General features: G+C 40.5%; 1 protein-coding gene across 3 annotated transcripts in view; it reads right to left on the bottom strand.

Moving 5' to 3' along the window:
- KIAA1549 (KIAA1549 ortholog) overlaps positions 1 to 16292 on the bottom strand; it is a 153372-nt gene that overhangs the window by 27564 nt on the left and 109516 nt on the right. For all 3 annotated transcript variants that reach the window (XM_064456786.1, XM_064456766.1, XM_064456776.1), the window contains exons 11-12: positions 4650 to 4852; positions 1153 to 1277 (exon numbers count right to left, since the gene is read on the bottom strand). In XM_064456786.1, the coding sequence (XP_064312856.1) occupies positions 1153 to 1277; positions 4650 to 4852 (328 nt within the window). The remainder of the gene's footprint in view (positions 1 to 1152; positions 1278 to 4649; positions 4853 to 16292) is intronic.

Below are 16292 nucleotides of genomic sequence, written 5' to 3'. Positions count from 1 at the left end.
TTAAGTTGCTGTTTAGCCATCCAAGAACTAGGTGTTTAGATAAACTATCTTACAAATTCCTCAACCTCACTTCTTCAACATAAGCAAAAACTGAAGATTGTCTGCTATGACCTGAATTTCACTGGCACGGCATTCCTCAGTAGTCATCTTTACATCTCAGCTGGTATTTCATGGAGCATGGGGAAAAAACATTCAATGTACTGAAGAGACTGCTCACAATGTGGTCAATATTTCCTTTTTTTTCAATTTCTGCTGCCGCCAAGGCCATGTGTATTAAGAACAGATGGGGATATCACAAACTCCTTTATCAGATAATTCAGCATCAGGATTTTCTCTAGGAAGACTACTGCGAATTAAGGTAAAGATCTGGTAACCAAAACCTCAAGAAAACAGTAAGCCATCTAAACCCAAAAGGCTCTCAGAAAAAACACTTGGTGTCTGCGTAGGCACAGTTAACCACACACTTTTAACAAGGAAAAGAATTTAGAAGAATAATTTAATTAAAAAATGAAAGTGGGTTTGCAGCGCGTGATTAAGTTTTCAATAAGGAAAGAAATGTATCTTAGAGTACCTACAAGACAAATGGTGGCACTTTAATGGAAGGAAGATGGTTCTTTACAAAAAAATGTCACTGTTGTTAGCATATTAGCACCGGATTTTCATCTTTCTAAAGCACAATCATCAAGGCATTTTGATGTGTGAATTAGAACTTATTTGCAGAAATTTTACCTTTCTGGTTTCTTTTTTTTCAATCTCACTTTTTTGAGTTACAGTTAGAGACATATAAGCAATGCTCTATCAAGTCCTGCCGTGACCTCTACTGCCTGTGTCTGCAAGATTGCTACCACAAGAGCCACAGTTAGGCCTAAATGGAAAGAGGTGTGCTGGGGGTGTGTGGGAGAGAAAAGGAGGGAAGATTCATTCCTGCTAAGCCATTAGTTTCAAAAGCTTGCTGGAATGAAAGGAATGCGCAGATCTCAGTTTCAACAGAAGAAACTAAACCAAAAAGGAGAGGAAGAAAATTTTCTGCGACACAAACCAGAAAAATTAACAGCCAATGATGAGTTTAGAAAAGTTATAGCACTAGAGTAGCTCTTCAGCCTGAGTAAAGCACTGCTAGTGCACACAAGGGAAAAAAAAAAAGTAACGAACCCTTTTTCACTGCTCTGCGTGGTTTGCCTTCGTTTGCAACAGTTGACGGTCTTGCAGATTCTTCTCCTGTCTCTCTCCCACTGGATTGTTCACTTGCTGTGGAGTCAGCATCTGATGGTGAAACTCTGCCACAAACATTAAAAAACAAACATGTAACATAAGTTTGCAAAGGGGCACAGTTCCCAGATGCAAAGAATCCTGTGCTAAAGTATCTTGTGAAGACTGCTAATATTTTCCTCTGTTTATAAATAAATTTATAATAAATTATCATAGTTAGATATTCATTGCCATGATGTTATTGTTGTTGCGTGTGAAAACTGACTGCAACAGGATTCACGTGTGACATGATTATTAACTAATCTTTCCTTTAAAACACACTTCAAGAAGCTCTGCGTTCATAAGTAGCAGTTTACTTTTCAGACAGAAAAGAATTATATTAGAAATAAGAAACCCATACAGGTAATTAGTCTAATATTCAGACTTGCTAACTTGTCATTCTCTTGCTAACACTACAAGTCCATGTGAATATTTTCCTGACTAGTTAAACGTAGGGCCATTCAGAAAAGCTACTTTTATGTAGTTATTCCCATGCAGTCATGAGGCTCTTAAGAACATTTGTTACCTACAAATTACAATCTCAGTGTTCATAATTTTTGTGGTCGATTACAGAAAAATAAAGAAATACTGTGATTTCCCCCAACAGAATACTTCAACTGTAAAATCATTCAGATAATATAAAAATAGCAAAAATATAGGGCATACACCAACGCCCAGCTAAGCCTGTCTTTCCATATGGGATCAGCCTTTGTGACAGTGTCTCTAGTGACCATTTTGTCTTGTGAACATTTGTATTCTATTCATGCAAGGAGTTAATCACTGAAATTTGCACATGTCTGTGCATTAACCTTGTTAAGTGCAAGATTTGCTTGGGCTACGTGGATCTCTGAACTAGTTACTGAGGCTCCTGGCTAAACATCAACCTGCCTACAGCACACAGACTAAGGTAACTATACCCAGCCAGACAAGTTCGCTGCAAGTTAAACTTAGTCCTTGCAGCAGGCAATGTTCTGAATTCAACTCCCCTTTTTATCCTCCCTGAAGAATGCACTGTTAATTGAACTCTGTCTTCCATTCTTTTCTGTAGGACTGTAATACTAAGAAGTCACATCTCAAGGGAAAAAAAAGTTACCAGAGAAAAAAAGAGAAATGGTTCTCAATGAGCTTGCAGATCTCCACCATTGCATCTCTTCCTGTTTTCTGAGGTGGAGAGGGTGGGCAGACCTATCATCTCCATCACCTTTGTCTTGGTTCAGCAGAGTGTAAGGCTGGAGTTCTGTTTTCAGATCTGCTACTGACATTGTTTCACCTCATTGTGCTTTGTATTCCTTCTTACTCTTTCCTCAGTCTATCTAAATTATCATTTAGAAAACTATAGAAACATAAATAGTGCTGAGTCAACATCAGTCATTCTTTACAAGTGCTGAGGAATATGCAGTTGTATCCTCTCAAGCCAAAACGACAGGTCCGACTCTCAGCTGGAGCCTAGAGATGCTCTGCTTTCTGAACTCAGTTGTTTTTCTTGTTTGTTGTTTTTTACAGATACAGAACATGTACTCACATCACCACTCCATTGCCTGGCATGCAACATACAGTCCAGAATTACACTGTGATGAACAGAGTTCTGTATTTTCTCACAAAACAGAAAACAGCTAAAACCAACACAACACACCATGCTATCATTTCACATTTCAACTTTGGCCTTGGGGAATAAATGTTTTAAATCTCAAGCTGACATGGGCATGTCACCATGTTAGGGAGATGATGGTAACATCTCCATAGTTAAGCCTAAAGGGATATTTCCTCTTAAGGGAGGATGAGGGAGAGGAGGGAAATTCTCTTGAAAACACTTTGAAGCGTTTGAATTCAGATACTATGAAAAAAGAAATATCCTTGTTCCAAATTTGATCAATGATTCATTATTGTCTTCAAGGGAAGCATCAAAATGTTGGCTTCTGAAAATTTTTCCTGCTTAATTTTCTGAATTATTCTAGATGAAATACAGTAACAGCCTCAAGTTTAAATATCTTTCTTATACTCCTGTGCATGTGAATATAGATACCTTCCCCTCTCCCTAAGTATCACCTCTGTCTTAGGCCAGTTCTGACCTTTATAGAAGAAATGCAGAAACACTTGTCCTTCCGATTTATATTAATTTAATTTATTTAAGCTACACCAAAACGAGTTAGGTAATTTTTCTTCCATTATTTTCTGATTTTGCCCACCTTCCACTCTCCTAGCAGAGGTCTGCTATTTGCAAGGCCTATAGGGCGTTAGAAAGACAGGCTCAGCATCTGGAAAGGTGTAAACTGAGCTGTACAAAGCCTACGTGGGAAAGATGAAGCAAGGGTCTTAGGACAACTGGGCCTTTAGAGGAAGCACAGAGGGTTGAGCAGAGGAGCAAGCTAAGTCACAGATACCTGCAGCTCAGGAAGAACCACCGTTATTTTCTTTCTAAGCTCATTCAACTCTGCCCTTGGTTGTTGGCTTTTTTTCTCCCACCATGCAATAGCACATAGGTAAAAGCACAGGGGATGCACAGCTGGAGACTGAGGAGTGCAAAAATACGAGAGGGAGGGAGAGGAAGAAGAATTATTGGAAAGTGAAGCACAGAGGAGCTCCGCAGTGAGGAGCTGTTTGTGACTCATCATAGCACTCCTCTCCCCAGGCTCCATTTTTTCCCCCACCTATTACTTTCCCACTTATCCCACCCCCCACCCCCCCTCCCTTTTTTTTTTTTAATGCACAGATCCTTACTGCATAGCTCTGTTACAGCACTTATCCTACAAACACAATCCTGTCCAGCAAGACACATTCACATAATTTGATTATTGGAAAAGGTTAGGAAACTACTGCTGAAAGTTGACAGGCGCTTCTCCACTTGCACAGCTGTAAATTCTCACTCCTTTTCCTGACCAAAGCTGGTTTGCTATGAGAGCAACCAGATAACCGTAATTAAAACCACTTATGCATCCTCCCTGAATGTTGGAGATACTGATTATTTCTGGAAATTCCAACTTATCATATATGTACTGATCACTATTAATATTATTGAAACTCACTGCTATTCATCAATGGTTTTCATTTGCTTTTAACCAACTGTTTCCTTAGCAGCTAGAGATCACTACAAAGAGAATGCATCAGTAAACATACACTTGGTGTTCCCACCTCACAAGCAGTGACTTGACTCCAGCCAACCTAGTAGCATCTTGAATACCCCTCTTAACTGGGCATGTTGCCTTTAAGAGAAATACGGACACTAAATTCTCACAACCTTGTACTAACGAGTAGCGAGGTGTAACTCTGATGCCCCACTAGAAAATGCAAGTCCCAGAGCTCTGGAACAGTTCTTCCCACTGAAATAGCCCTAAAATTACAGTAACCATCAGCCATTAATAAACCGTCATCTACTACAATTTGTTTTATCTCTGTGAACTGACCTCCCTCTGTGTCGAACAGTCTTTGAAGGCTTTGAGGAAGTCTTGGATTTGGGGCTGGGCACATCTCCATTTTCAGATGGGGTAGTATCCTTAATAGGTCCCGGTAAGGGAGCTGGCTCATGGATAATCAGGACATCATCTTTATTGTGCTGGCCCAGATGCTGCTTAGCAAAATCAAAGCCTTTCACACTGGGGGCTTGTAGCTGTGAGAGAAGAACAAAGACAAAAACCAGGAACCATGAGTGACAATGAGTACAAAGGCTGTGGTTAATATCTGAAAACAAAGGTCTCTAGGAGGATGGTCAGGCTATGGTAGTCTCGGGCATGAACATGAGAGCTGCAGTGAAAAGAAAAATAAAACCCCAACAATTCTATCATCTTACTTCAGTATGCGATACACAGTTTAAGACTCCAAATCAGCAAATCTAGTTAAAAAAATAGCCTTCTGTTGCTGCTACATCTTTCCCCAGATATTTCTTCAGATTTTATCATTGTGTGAAGAGCTTTTTGTGTACTTGTGGGTACAAGGCTGTAGACACCTATGTATTAACTGAAATGGTTTCCACTGCCAGGTCATCTTTCAATTTTTTTTTTTCAGTCAAAATGAGTACAGTGAGTTTAAAACATTTGAATAATGTCACTGCTGATCTTCCTCATTTTGAGCTCCCTAAATCTGCAGGAGTCTGGGAGTGCTTGTACAAACATCTAGTTCATCTGATGAAAGATAAACATTCTGCAGATCTGAGTTATATGGCAGCCCAGCAGTGACTTTTCAGCCAGCACGGAAGCCTGCACAAAAGAATTGAAAATGCAGCTCTTAGCAATTTCATACTGACCAGACAGAAAAATATATAAAAGGCTTTGGAGTTTAGAGAAATTAGATACTTATCCTAGAGCTCTTATTAAGGAATTATGGATTTAATGGGCATCTTGCTTGAGAAAGACACAGAACTGGGCCTTTCATTTCCATAACTGTATTTATAAAAAAAGCTAATGTCACCTTGTCAATGACTTGATTCTGACTTAATTTAATCAAGCCTCCAAGTTTCAAGCTCTCCTGCTGATTTTTTTGGGCTTTGGAGTAATTAGAAAATCTGAAGAACTAATTAAGAGAAAGTTTTTCTTCAAGTCCCACTCAATTTTATGTAGTTTGGAAGTCAAAAGAAGAAAGAAATGTTGACAACTCCAGTTTCAAAGTGCATGCACACACACTCACTGCACAGCACATGTACAAAACCCTCTGTGTGTGTAGAGCTGATTTCCTGCGAAGAGAAGCATGTGTTGGGAGTGCGTTTATGGGTGCGTCAGGTTCCAGATGTTTAAATGAACCCCCTTTCATAAAGCTTGGCATGCCACCATAGCTAACTACAACAGACTCGTCTGATATCATGCCAAAGATAAGCTTGCCTAAGGAATATTCTGAAACAATCACTTCAAAATATTTTCTCAGTAAGCAAACATTTTCCAAGCGGTTCTTAGAAAGGATGTTGTAGTAGAGCAAACTGACTATTTGGACCAGTAGATGGCAATAAAAGCTCTCCTCTAAAATCCAATAACTCTGAATGGTTGAGGTTTCAGCGTTCATTTCTCACAAAATGAGCAAGCTTATTATTTGAACAGATCTGGATGTCTTCCATTATACTCCCATTTTTATTGGGCTTTACAACAGCCCCTTCAATTCAGCATTATGGGTGATTCAAGTACTGAATTTACGTGAACAACTGCAACCACTGATTCAAAAAGGCACTGTTGAGCTAGACCAGGTAAAGATGTAACTGTTTCTCCATTTTTTGAGTCACAGCCACCTAGTAGTGAACCCCTCCTGAAATTCCCCCCGCCCCCCCAGCTGAAACACTGTCTTCAGGACCTTGCTCACCTAAAAAAACCACCCCAAAACTCCATGCTTTCTCTCCCCCTCCCCTCCCCAAATAATCCTGCAGAAGAACTTTTCACTCCTGCTCTCAGAATTACCATGCCGGCTTGCAGCACTTTGATTACTGAAAGACCTCTTAGTTACTCCACCTCTGATCTGTTTGACATTATGTCTACTCTTTTTGAAGATATCCCTGTGTGCGACACTCTTCCTTTGAACCCCTTCAGGTGTTTCCATTCTTGTAACCCTTTCGGACTCCACCCTCATGCCTATACAGCCCTGCTGCTCATCCCTGATGATCATTTCCTCTATGTCACTACATTCCCTTCCCTTGCCCCCAGCCCTCTTTGCTCCACAGATGAGAGTCTTCACCATACGCTGGGCACAACTATTTCACAGAAACACCTGGTGGTGCTCTACCCTCTCCTAAGCACCCTTGACTTGACCTGGAAAGTTACTACTCCTTTTTGAGTAGTGTGATGGGTGGGGTGGGCAAGGACAACTAAGGAGACAAACATACTAGGAATACTGGAATTACTAGTATGGTTTTATTAAGATTGCTGCATGTCTGAAGCACGCCTTGCAACATACCTTAAGAGTTATCTCTAGCGTACTGGGTTTGTAAACCCTCTGGGGAGTGAAGCAACATAGAAAAATATAAACTTTTGAGTCTTTGAACAGTCTTATTCCTAGCTGCAGTCTAACATAACATTTCATCTAAGCACAGTTACAGAAACAGATATATTTATGTGTACATGTACATACACCACAGCATATGTACACACAAATGTTTATCTGCAGACAGACCACACATAAGCTGAATTAAGAGACTGTTAGTATTGCAAAGACAAGCACTCACATTATAAGAAATGGCACAGTTAAGACCAAATGAACAATCACAACTGGATCCTCTCACGCAGAGGCACTGCAATAGAGTCTTGAGTCACAAAGTCATAAATTTATTTCTTCCATAGGAACCCTTTTGCTCTCTCCCACCCTGCTGGATCCTTGGCACAAGCTGGGACTTCTGCTATTAGTTGGGCAGAATACAAGAATGTTATTTGTAGAACTAGGATACCCACCTCATTTCATGCAGAAGCCGGCAAAGCATGTTGTGAAAGAAGGAGGGGATGTAGGAAGGTAAAAGACATGTTGTTTTATGCACATCTGCAGCTAGGGTGGCTGAGACTTTGTCGATGGATTTCACGGACACTTGCTGGCAACAGAGGTCTGGCAAGTCTCAGGCATCACCATCCCAGGCCTCAAGAAGCACGTACCTCAGGCACTGCAGAACCTGTGGCTCTATTTTCCTAAAGTTGCAGCCAGGTAAACTCCTCATCTGGTCTTACTCTTCCTTGCCAGGCGGAACCAGTCTCTCTATCCCACCCCCTTGCCCCTCTCTGTTGAATGGAGAACTTTGGCCTGAATGATTCAAATCTTGCAAAGTTCTGTACAGGCAATTAATAACATTTCTAGATATCTCCCGGTAAAAAAGCTAAAGTTGTCACTACCAGCTCCAGCCAATATATGAAGAGTATGAGAGACTGTATGCATGTGTGTATATGTGTGTGTGCATATCAGTGAACATGACAGAAAAATATAATGTGAAAATACATATATAAAACGTGATACCTGACTGAATATGAAAAGATGGTCCTCAACAAAAAACCTGATAAAGCAACTTATAAAAAAGAATACTAATTATCTGAAAAATAGAAATACTAATGATTGCTACTGCAGAAACAATGTTGACAGAAGCCCACTTAGTTTTCACAGAATCACAGAATCCCAGGTTGAAAGGGACCCAAATAAAAATCTACACTTCTGATACCTCACCACTTAAACCATGGCAACATTATGACTTTAACTGAGAACTGATGATAACCAAAACCTACGTTTTCAGTGAAAAGTGCCTGAAGGACACGGAAACACAACTCTGCTTTCTACAAGACTAGATGGTCAGACCACCAATACTCAGCAGAATGAACGGTCTTGTTCCAGACCAAAGAGGTTTCCTAGATTTTCTTATGAATTTCTGTGTGTCACCTGCCACATTCTTCTTTTCCTTTGTATCAAGTTATACAGTGTAACAGATTGAATGACCCCTGCTCATCTGAGGACAGGTAGTCAGAATACCATGTGTGTATCGGTCATCTACTACTCATAAATTAACCACCACGCAGGACAGAATACACTCTCTTTTTAAGAGCGCATTTGTGCTGATACTGCTACCTGTTCAGGTGTTTAAAATGAGCCTCTTTTTATCAGCCTCAAGAGCCTTGATCTAAGAGTGCACAAAATCAGTATTAGCAAAGATCCCTTGTTTTAAATATAAGTTGTTAGAGAAGGTTTTAATTTGTTTTACCTTTATATATTTGTCAAAGGGAAAAGATAAAACTATTCTGAACCTTACCACCAAAATGAAGTCTAAGCCACCACATTCATAAGGTGTTGTATTATTATATAAATGCAGAACCTGCTGAAATCTAAGGGGAAGATGATTTAAAATTAGTAAGTCATTGTCACATAGGTAAGACACTGTCACAATAAGATAGTGCTTTAATTCTATTGTTACATACTGAATGAAAAAAAATATTTGAAGTTCAATTTGTAGAAAAATCAAATAATTTCTGCAGAAGCGTACAAAGTCTGAGAGACCTCCGTCAAGACTTATTCCATGAAAGCAGCTAACAGTTTCAGTACTGTTCAAGTCACAGAATTGTAACATGTTTGCTACTATATTGTTTCGCTAGATGCAGAGACACACCAGGAATGTCAACAATCTGTTTTCTCAAGAAAGAAAATACTGCACACACAGGTCAATGAATAACTTCAGCAGAAAGCAGGAGAGAAGAAATACACTTACTCAGTATTCTTCCTGTAGTTCCTACAAGCAGCACTTGAATTTGCACGTAATATGAAGAACAATGTATTAAAAGAATTTTCTATTGATTTTATACCACAGTCTTGCCTTGTTCCTTGTAGAGCTAGATGCATTGAGCAGAGGCTGTTAAAATACATTTCTAAGGAAACAAAGGAGCTAAGCATGGTTTAAAAAAATAATACTTTAGTGTTGGTACATAATGTATGAAGAGGACAGGAATCCCTGTAAAGAAGTCCTGCTGACATATGACCTTACTAACATGCTAGCACATGGAATGCTACAAAAATGACAGAATAAAGAAACTTTACAGAAAGGAAAAAAAAAAGTTTTCAAGTCTACTAGCTTAAATGCAGCAAGGCAATAAGAATCAGTGTCCTTAAAATTAATATGGGTTGAAGATGTAAGCCAGTCTGATTTAGGATAGCTTAAAGCTATTAAACATCACAAACTGCCTTTGACAATCTAAGATTCACACCACCAAACTCTCCCCTGTATTCCCAGGGCACCATAGCACAGGGTAATGTGAATTCACTGCATCACTCTCATGATGCACCAGTAAGGACAATTATTTGTAGTTGCCAGTGTGCATGCTAGGCTGGTCTTAACTTTAACTCATATTTTTCACCATCCTTCTACAATTTTAACTCGTTTTCACCACACTTCTACAATCCCATCCAAGATGTTGGCTACTTCTTCCTCCCACAAGGATCATTCACCCATATTGTTTGCAGTTGCTGTCCCATGAGATATTTAAAACACCTACTGATAAATAAGAATTTAGAAGTACTGAGTCATAGTCACCTTTCTCAGTCTCATTTTCTATTCAGCTCATTCTGATATCGTCCCCACCCCTTACGCACAGAAGTATACCCTCTGTAGTTTTGTTTACATTACTCTTCTTCAACATAAAACCCTTTGGGATCATAGCCAAGGACTGCCTGTAAAGTACACATACAAGTTTTACATGCAATTCAATAACAACTATGTATATCTGACTTAAGACATAAGAAAGTTTTGTTGATGAAAAAAGCACATTAGAAGATCACATAGAAGCAAAGTTCCATCTCCATAGCCTCCCTCATAATACTGAAGACAGACCCATTTGTATTTCTTATGGTTTTTTTGTGCCATTGACGCAATTTCACTATGAAATGGGATTAGATGCAACCAACTTATGCCATCAGCAAAAGCTCCTCCCTGGCCTACTTTAACAAACAAAACAAAACAACACAACCAAACCAACACACAACAACAACAAAAAAAACCCCAGCAAACTAAGCATCATGGAGAAATATGCAGAGGGATCCTTCACTGCTGCTGTTTTAGGAAATGTTTTTAAGCACCAAGACAAAAAAGGTCTCTAATTCTTTTTAAATACCTTCACTTGATAACTCTGTATGTATGGAAAAAGAAGTGTATGTGCAATGACAGTTCATTACACAGCCTCTTAGGTGGGACGCCATCACCTTTGCATTATGGCTGTGTTACAGCCCGTACCCTCCATGACATCTCAAAAAGAAGCAGGATTTTGAGATCTGAAGGACAAAAAAGGGGTTGTATGTACAAATTACTGCCCATTTTCTCATCCTGGACCAAGTACCTCTTCATACAAATTACATCTCATTTATCATCGCAACAGCACTTCTGTCAACTATCACCATTACTGGCAATAGGTAAAGCAGTTGAGCAAATATGTCCTTGTGGAGAAGAAACATGGTTATACTTGCATGGCTTTCTACCATCAAACCGGGTAAAAGTAATGTACAGTATAGCCAGGGCTGGCATGGAAAACCAGAACAAGCTAGTGTACAGCCTCTGGCCCTCCTTCCCTCTTCTGAAAAATCAGAACGGTGGTTTACTGCTTACCACCACACAAATAGTAAGTAAAGTAGGAATCCCACAAAAAAATACCGCCTCAGGAAGTTTGCTTCTGGAGTAGGATTAAAAGCAAAGAAAAAAAACCCAAAACTTACAAAACTTTATAAAGCCTGGAATTCTCAAGACACCTGTTCTGAAATATTTTCTTAAGACAGATTCTTCTCGCAGATTTTCATCATCCCTCTTCTCCTTTGTGCATTTCTTCCTGCCACACTAATATTACCATGACAGCTCAGTAAATTTCACAAAATACAAGAGGGATCATGTTGTTGAAAGCCCATAACTCTGAGTACATCTATGCCCACAGGCTGCTGGGATAACTGCTGTAACAGGCAGAATTTTGTGTCTGAATCACACACAGTTTTAGCCTTCCTTCTCAGACAGAAATGCCGCAGGGTGGATACTCTCTTAACCACAGTTTGGTGAGGTTCCTTTGCACACTGGTTGGATGAAAGTGTCAGGAGTAAGTTAGAAAAAGATCACCAACTTTATAGGACAGACAGGTCACTGCTGTGTCGCAGTTCCGCCAGTCTTTTGTCCATAAGTTATGTCAAACAATTACTCCTCCAAGGCCACATATATAACCTGAGATCAACTGCACCTCTAAGAGCGGCCGCACAACACATCAAAATGAAGTATAAATTAAGGAAATTCTCTTCTCAACTTGTGAAGCGACAGAATACATTCATAACATGGCTCTCACCATCTGGACAGAGCACATACACAACAGAAACACTTCCTCTCTGCAAACGATGGGAAAAGTGCTAACAGGCTTAAGGTAGAGCATAGATCAGCAATTTTCATTTATTTTTGTGCTGGTATTTTATTAGGCTTAGTGACTCAAACACGTTATATATATTAAAAGGGTTTAACGCACACAGAAAGAAAGTACATTCATATATACTGCAGAAATATTCTCTTGCTGAAATGAAGCTGACAAGCGAGTAGCACCATTAAAACCTTAGGCAACAAACAATGATTTGGTATTGGCCCATTTCCTTGTTCCCAAAATAGCTAAATTCTGCAGTAAAGTCTTTATCATCTTTTGTTAGGAAAGACAGAATTTATTTCCCCAGTATTAATCTAAGAGTCTCAGTGGTCTATTATGTTTAGGACGGTATAAAGTTTATCCGTATTTTGAAAATGGATTCTTTTTGTTCAACTCCTTTTCAGAAGTAGACACTATATAAATGTCACACTATAAATCCATGGGACACCTACACTTTGAACAGCATACACAGTTCTAGTCTCACCCTGTCAAAAAGGATAGAAAAGAACTACAAAATGTTCTAGCCCTTTCAAAGGCTAGCAGTTGGTTCAAAGGACAATTCAAAAAAATGGATAAGGAAATTGGGCCTCTTTTGTCTGGAAAAAGAGATGATGGAGATGGCGATATGACAGAGATCTGTAAAGTCAGGACTGCCTAGGAATCAGGTGTTCACTGTCCTCTCCAATACAAGGACTAGGAAGCATCACAGAAAACAAGGAGGTGGCAGGATAAGAGCAAGATGAAATGGTTCTTTGTATAACATGCTGTGGAAATCCACAGCAGCAGCTCAGATGGGTTTAGAAGGACTAGACAAGTTCATGGAAGAGAAATCTGTTGTAGATTGCTAAACTTCTAGAGAAAGTCCCTTAGCCACAAATAACTGGAGGTTGAACGAGTTACTCAAGGCAAAGCATCACATACTTGCCCTGTTCTTCTCCCCTTCTATAAGCTTTTGCTTTTGGCACCTGGGCTAGCTGGTCTTTTGGTCTGACCTCAAGACAGCCACTCAAATGTTTGTAAAAAAGCAAATGGAGTCTTTTTACTTTTTATATCTATCGCTAAACGCAGTATATCTAGGTGTGGTATTTTCTTTCTACAATTTGTCAATAGTTAATCCTTATTACAGGAGAAGAGTTCCCACAAAAGAGCTCTTGCGGAGGAAATGCCATCAGAGAAACGTACTGTTGAGAAGTAATTAAGGTGTTGAATACTGTGTTCCTTGTCAGAATCCAGCTATTGACTCTGAAGCAGCAGAACCTATATGCCAATTCCAAAAAGACAACATTTTGGATAGTTAGTTCAGGTTGCTATTAGAAATGAATGATAATTTGTTACGCAAACAGTAGGCACAGACAGAAATCTCTTGCAGAAACTCATGTCAGTTTTCAAATAGTTTTTCTGAGATTAGTGTCAGCGGCTTTTCTTAACATGAGCCTCTTTTGACTGGAATTATTCTGCAATGCAGAGCTGTTACCTCTACATTATACAGATGAACAAAAGCATTATAGGATGTCAAAACATCACAAGAATTCTTTATACCAAGAGCAGAAGCCTAGTATTTAGCCTCCAGCAGGGTCGGCCTCTCTGATCCTGGGAACATCCAAGGGGTAGTCTACGGAATACACAATAATAAGCAAAACTCTCAATTCAGTGGTGTAAAGTTATACCTGACACATGAGATTCGGATATCAGATCTCCCTGCTTGGGGGGAAAAATAAAAATCCACACAAGCCTCTCTCAGACATCTTGCAGAATGCATGACTCATTACCTGTAACTGTGAGTGACACACGGAGGTCTGGCTGGCTGTCAGAAGCAGCGCAGATTAGAGTAGACACGCAAGGGCTGGTAACGGTCCCCAGGTAACGACACATTAGCTGAGGTTTGCTGGCACATGATGCAAATTGGCAGCCCTCCATCTCTAACACTGCCTGTGCTACTGCTCAAGGAGAAGGTGGGGTTCTGTATGCTTTGTCCTAGGCTTCATGGGGACTGAGCCACCTCAGCTCTCCCACACGTGAACACACAGGAGGGGCACTGAACTGGAGAGATGTGTTCAGCCTTTAAGAACCATAGTGGCATGCAGCAGGCCCCAGAGAGGAGTGACTGCTGGCTAGAGAAGTAGACTTTTCCCCACCTAGGGTTTTAGAATGTGGCCTTGGGAAAAACAGGAGCTGAGTAAGCAACTCAGTCCAAGTTATGACTTCAGCATGTCCAGCACTTACAGGAGAACATCCAAGACCACCTAAATAAACCATCAATGAGCTTGTCCACAGGTGTGAGATTCTGGTCATTAGGGCAGGGAGCCTTTCCGTGAATAACTGTCTAGAGCTGAAGCTACCTCTGAAAAGTCCTAGCAAAAGATTTGACATTTTTTCTCCAAATGCTTGTACCCAGCGGAGAAAGTGAAATCCCTAGTGAAACAGGCTCTGTTTTAATTTTTGGATGTTCATAAAGAAATAAAGCTGCCAACTCTGCTTGTGTTACAGAGAGTATGTAGGATATTTTTTTTTTGCTCTGGGGAAGAGGAAAGGGGTTGACAGCATTTTCACACAAGAATGTCAGTGGTCTACTACAGAGCAGAATGATGGTTTGGGCATTAAAGACATTTATCCATTTTTTCATTAAGAAGAAAAATAACCCATGGTAAAAATTCAATTCCTCACAAAAGGCAAAGCTTCTTTGCAACAAAAAAAAAATCTCAGGTTGGGATGATGTCAAGGTGAATACAGGCAATGGCAAGAGAGGGAATCCTGTAATTTAAAAATGCCACTTATGCATCGTTTTACTTCCAAAGGCAAAGACGTCTTCATCCAGCGCAACAACCCAGATCACATCAAGGTGAATTTCCAGTAGGATGCTACAGCTTACAGAACAAGTCATGAATACTTGATGTGCCCTTTAAATATCTTAGTTCCATATCTTGAAAAGAATTATCCTTGCACAGGCCAATGAATCTTGCATAGAAATTCACTGCTCTGACCTGCTTTCTTAGCTCCCCGTTTAAAAAGGGTCCAAATAACTTTGATCTAGGCTTGTTTTCCCATCTAATCTCCAGAATGAAAAAGGTAACCTAATATTTTTTAGGTATTGTTAATCCTCCTTTGAGGCAGAGGGATGGATTAGCTAATCAGAGTCTCTTTGAGGTCCTTTTTTTTTTTTATTACTTTATCTTTGATTCTGGTTTTGCTAGCATCAGTTCCCACAAAAGTTTTCTTTCCTATGTATTTATGTTTATATTCACTTAAGTAACAGACTTCTGGGACTATCCAGAAGTAAAAAATCCCTTAGTATTGTTTGAGTTCATGCTCTCTATATATCCTTTGCAGAAGATAACATTAAGAGCCTTTTGAAGAAGGACCTTATGCCATCCTGTCTGCAAGACACTGATCCTGTGATGAAGAGATGGAGAGAACAGAAACTTACAGAGTGGCATGGTATGCCCAATCTGCAGAACAGGCCTTCGCTGAATATGTCATCACCTAGAAGAAACATCATCTTTGCTATTATCTACATTATCTCTGAGAGTGACCTGGCCTTAAGGGAGGGGACAAGCAGCTGTTTGTTGGGTTTGCGTGGCAAGGTTTGGGAGGGCGGGGGGCTACAGGGGTGTCTTCTGTGAGAAGCTGCTAGAAGCTTCCCCTACATCTGATATAGCCAATGCCAACCGGCTCCAAGGCAGACCTGCTGCCAGCCAAGGTTGAGCCCATCAGCGATGGCAGTAGCACCTCTGGAATAACATATTTAAGAAGGGGGAACAAAAAAATAAAACCTGTGCAGTTGCAGCTGGAGAGAGGAGTGAGAATATGCAAGAGGAACAACTCTGCAGACACCAAGGTCAGTGAAGAAGGAGGGGGAGGAGGTGCTCCAGGGACCAGAGCAGAGATTCCCCTGCAGCCTCTGATGAAGGCCACGGTGAGGCAGGCTCATCCCCTGCAGCCCATGGAGGTTAATGATGGAGCAGATATCCACCTGCAGCCTGTGGAGGACCCCACAATGGAGCAGGTGGATGCCTGAAGGAGGCTGTGACCCCATGGGAAACCTGTGCTGGAGCAGGCTCCTGGCTGAGCCTGTGGACCCGAGGAGAGTGGTGCCCATGGTGGAGCAGGTTTCCTGGCAGGACTTGTGACCCCGCAGGAGACCCATGCTGGAGCAGGCTGTTCCTGAAGGCCTGCACCCCATGGAAGGGACCCATGCTGGAACAGTTCATGAAGACCTGTAGCCTGTGGGAACAACCCACA

Source organism: Phalacrocorax carbo, chromosome 1 (assembly GCF_963921805.1).
Source record: "Phalacrocorax carbo chromosome 1, bPhaCar2.1, whole genome shotgun sequence".
Taxonomy (NCBI): Eukaryota; Metazoa; Chordata; class Aves; order Suliformes; family Phalacrocoracidae; genus Phalacrocorax; species Phalacrocorax carbo.
Note: the sequence above shows the minus strand (reverse complement) of the source record. Positions and strands in the feature narration are given on the sequence as shown.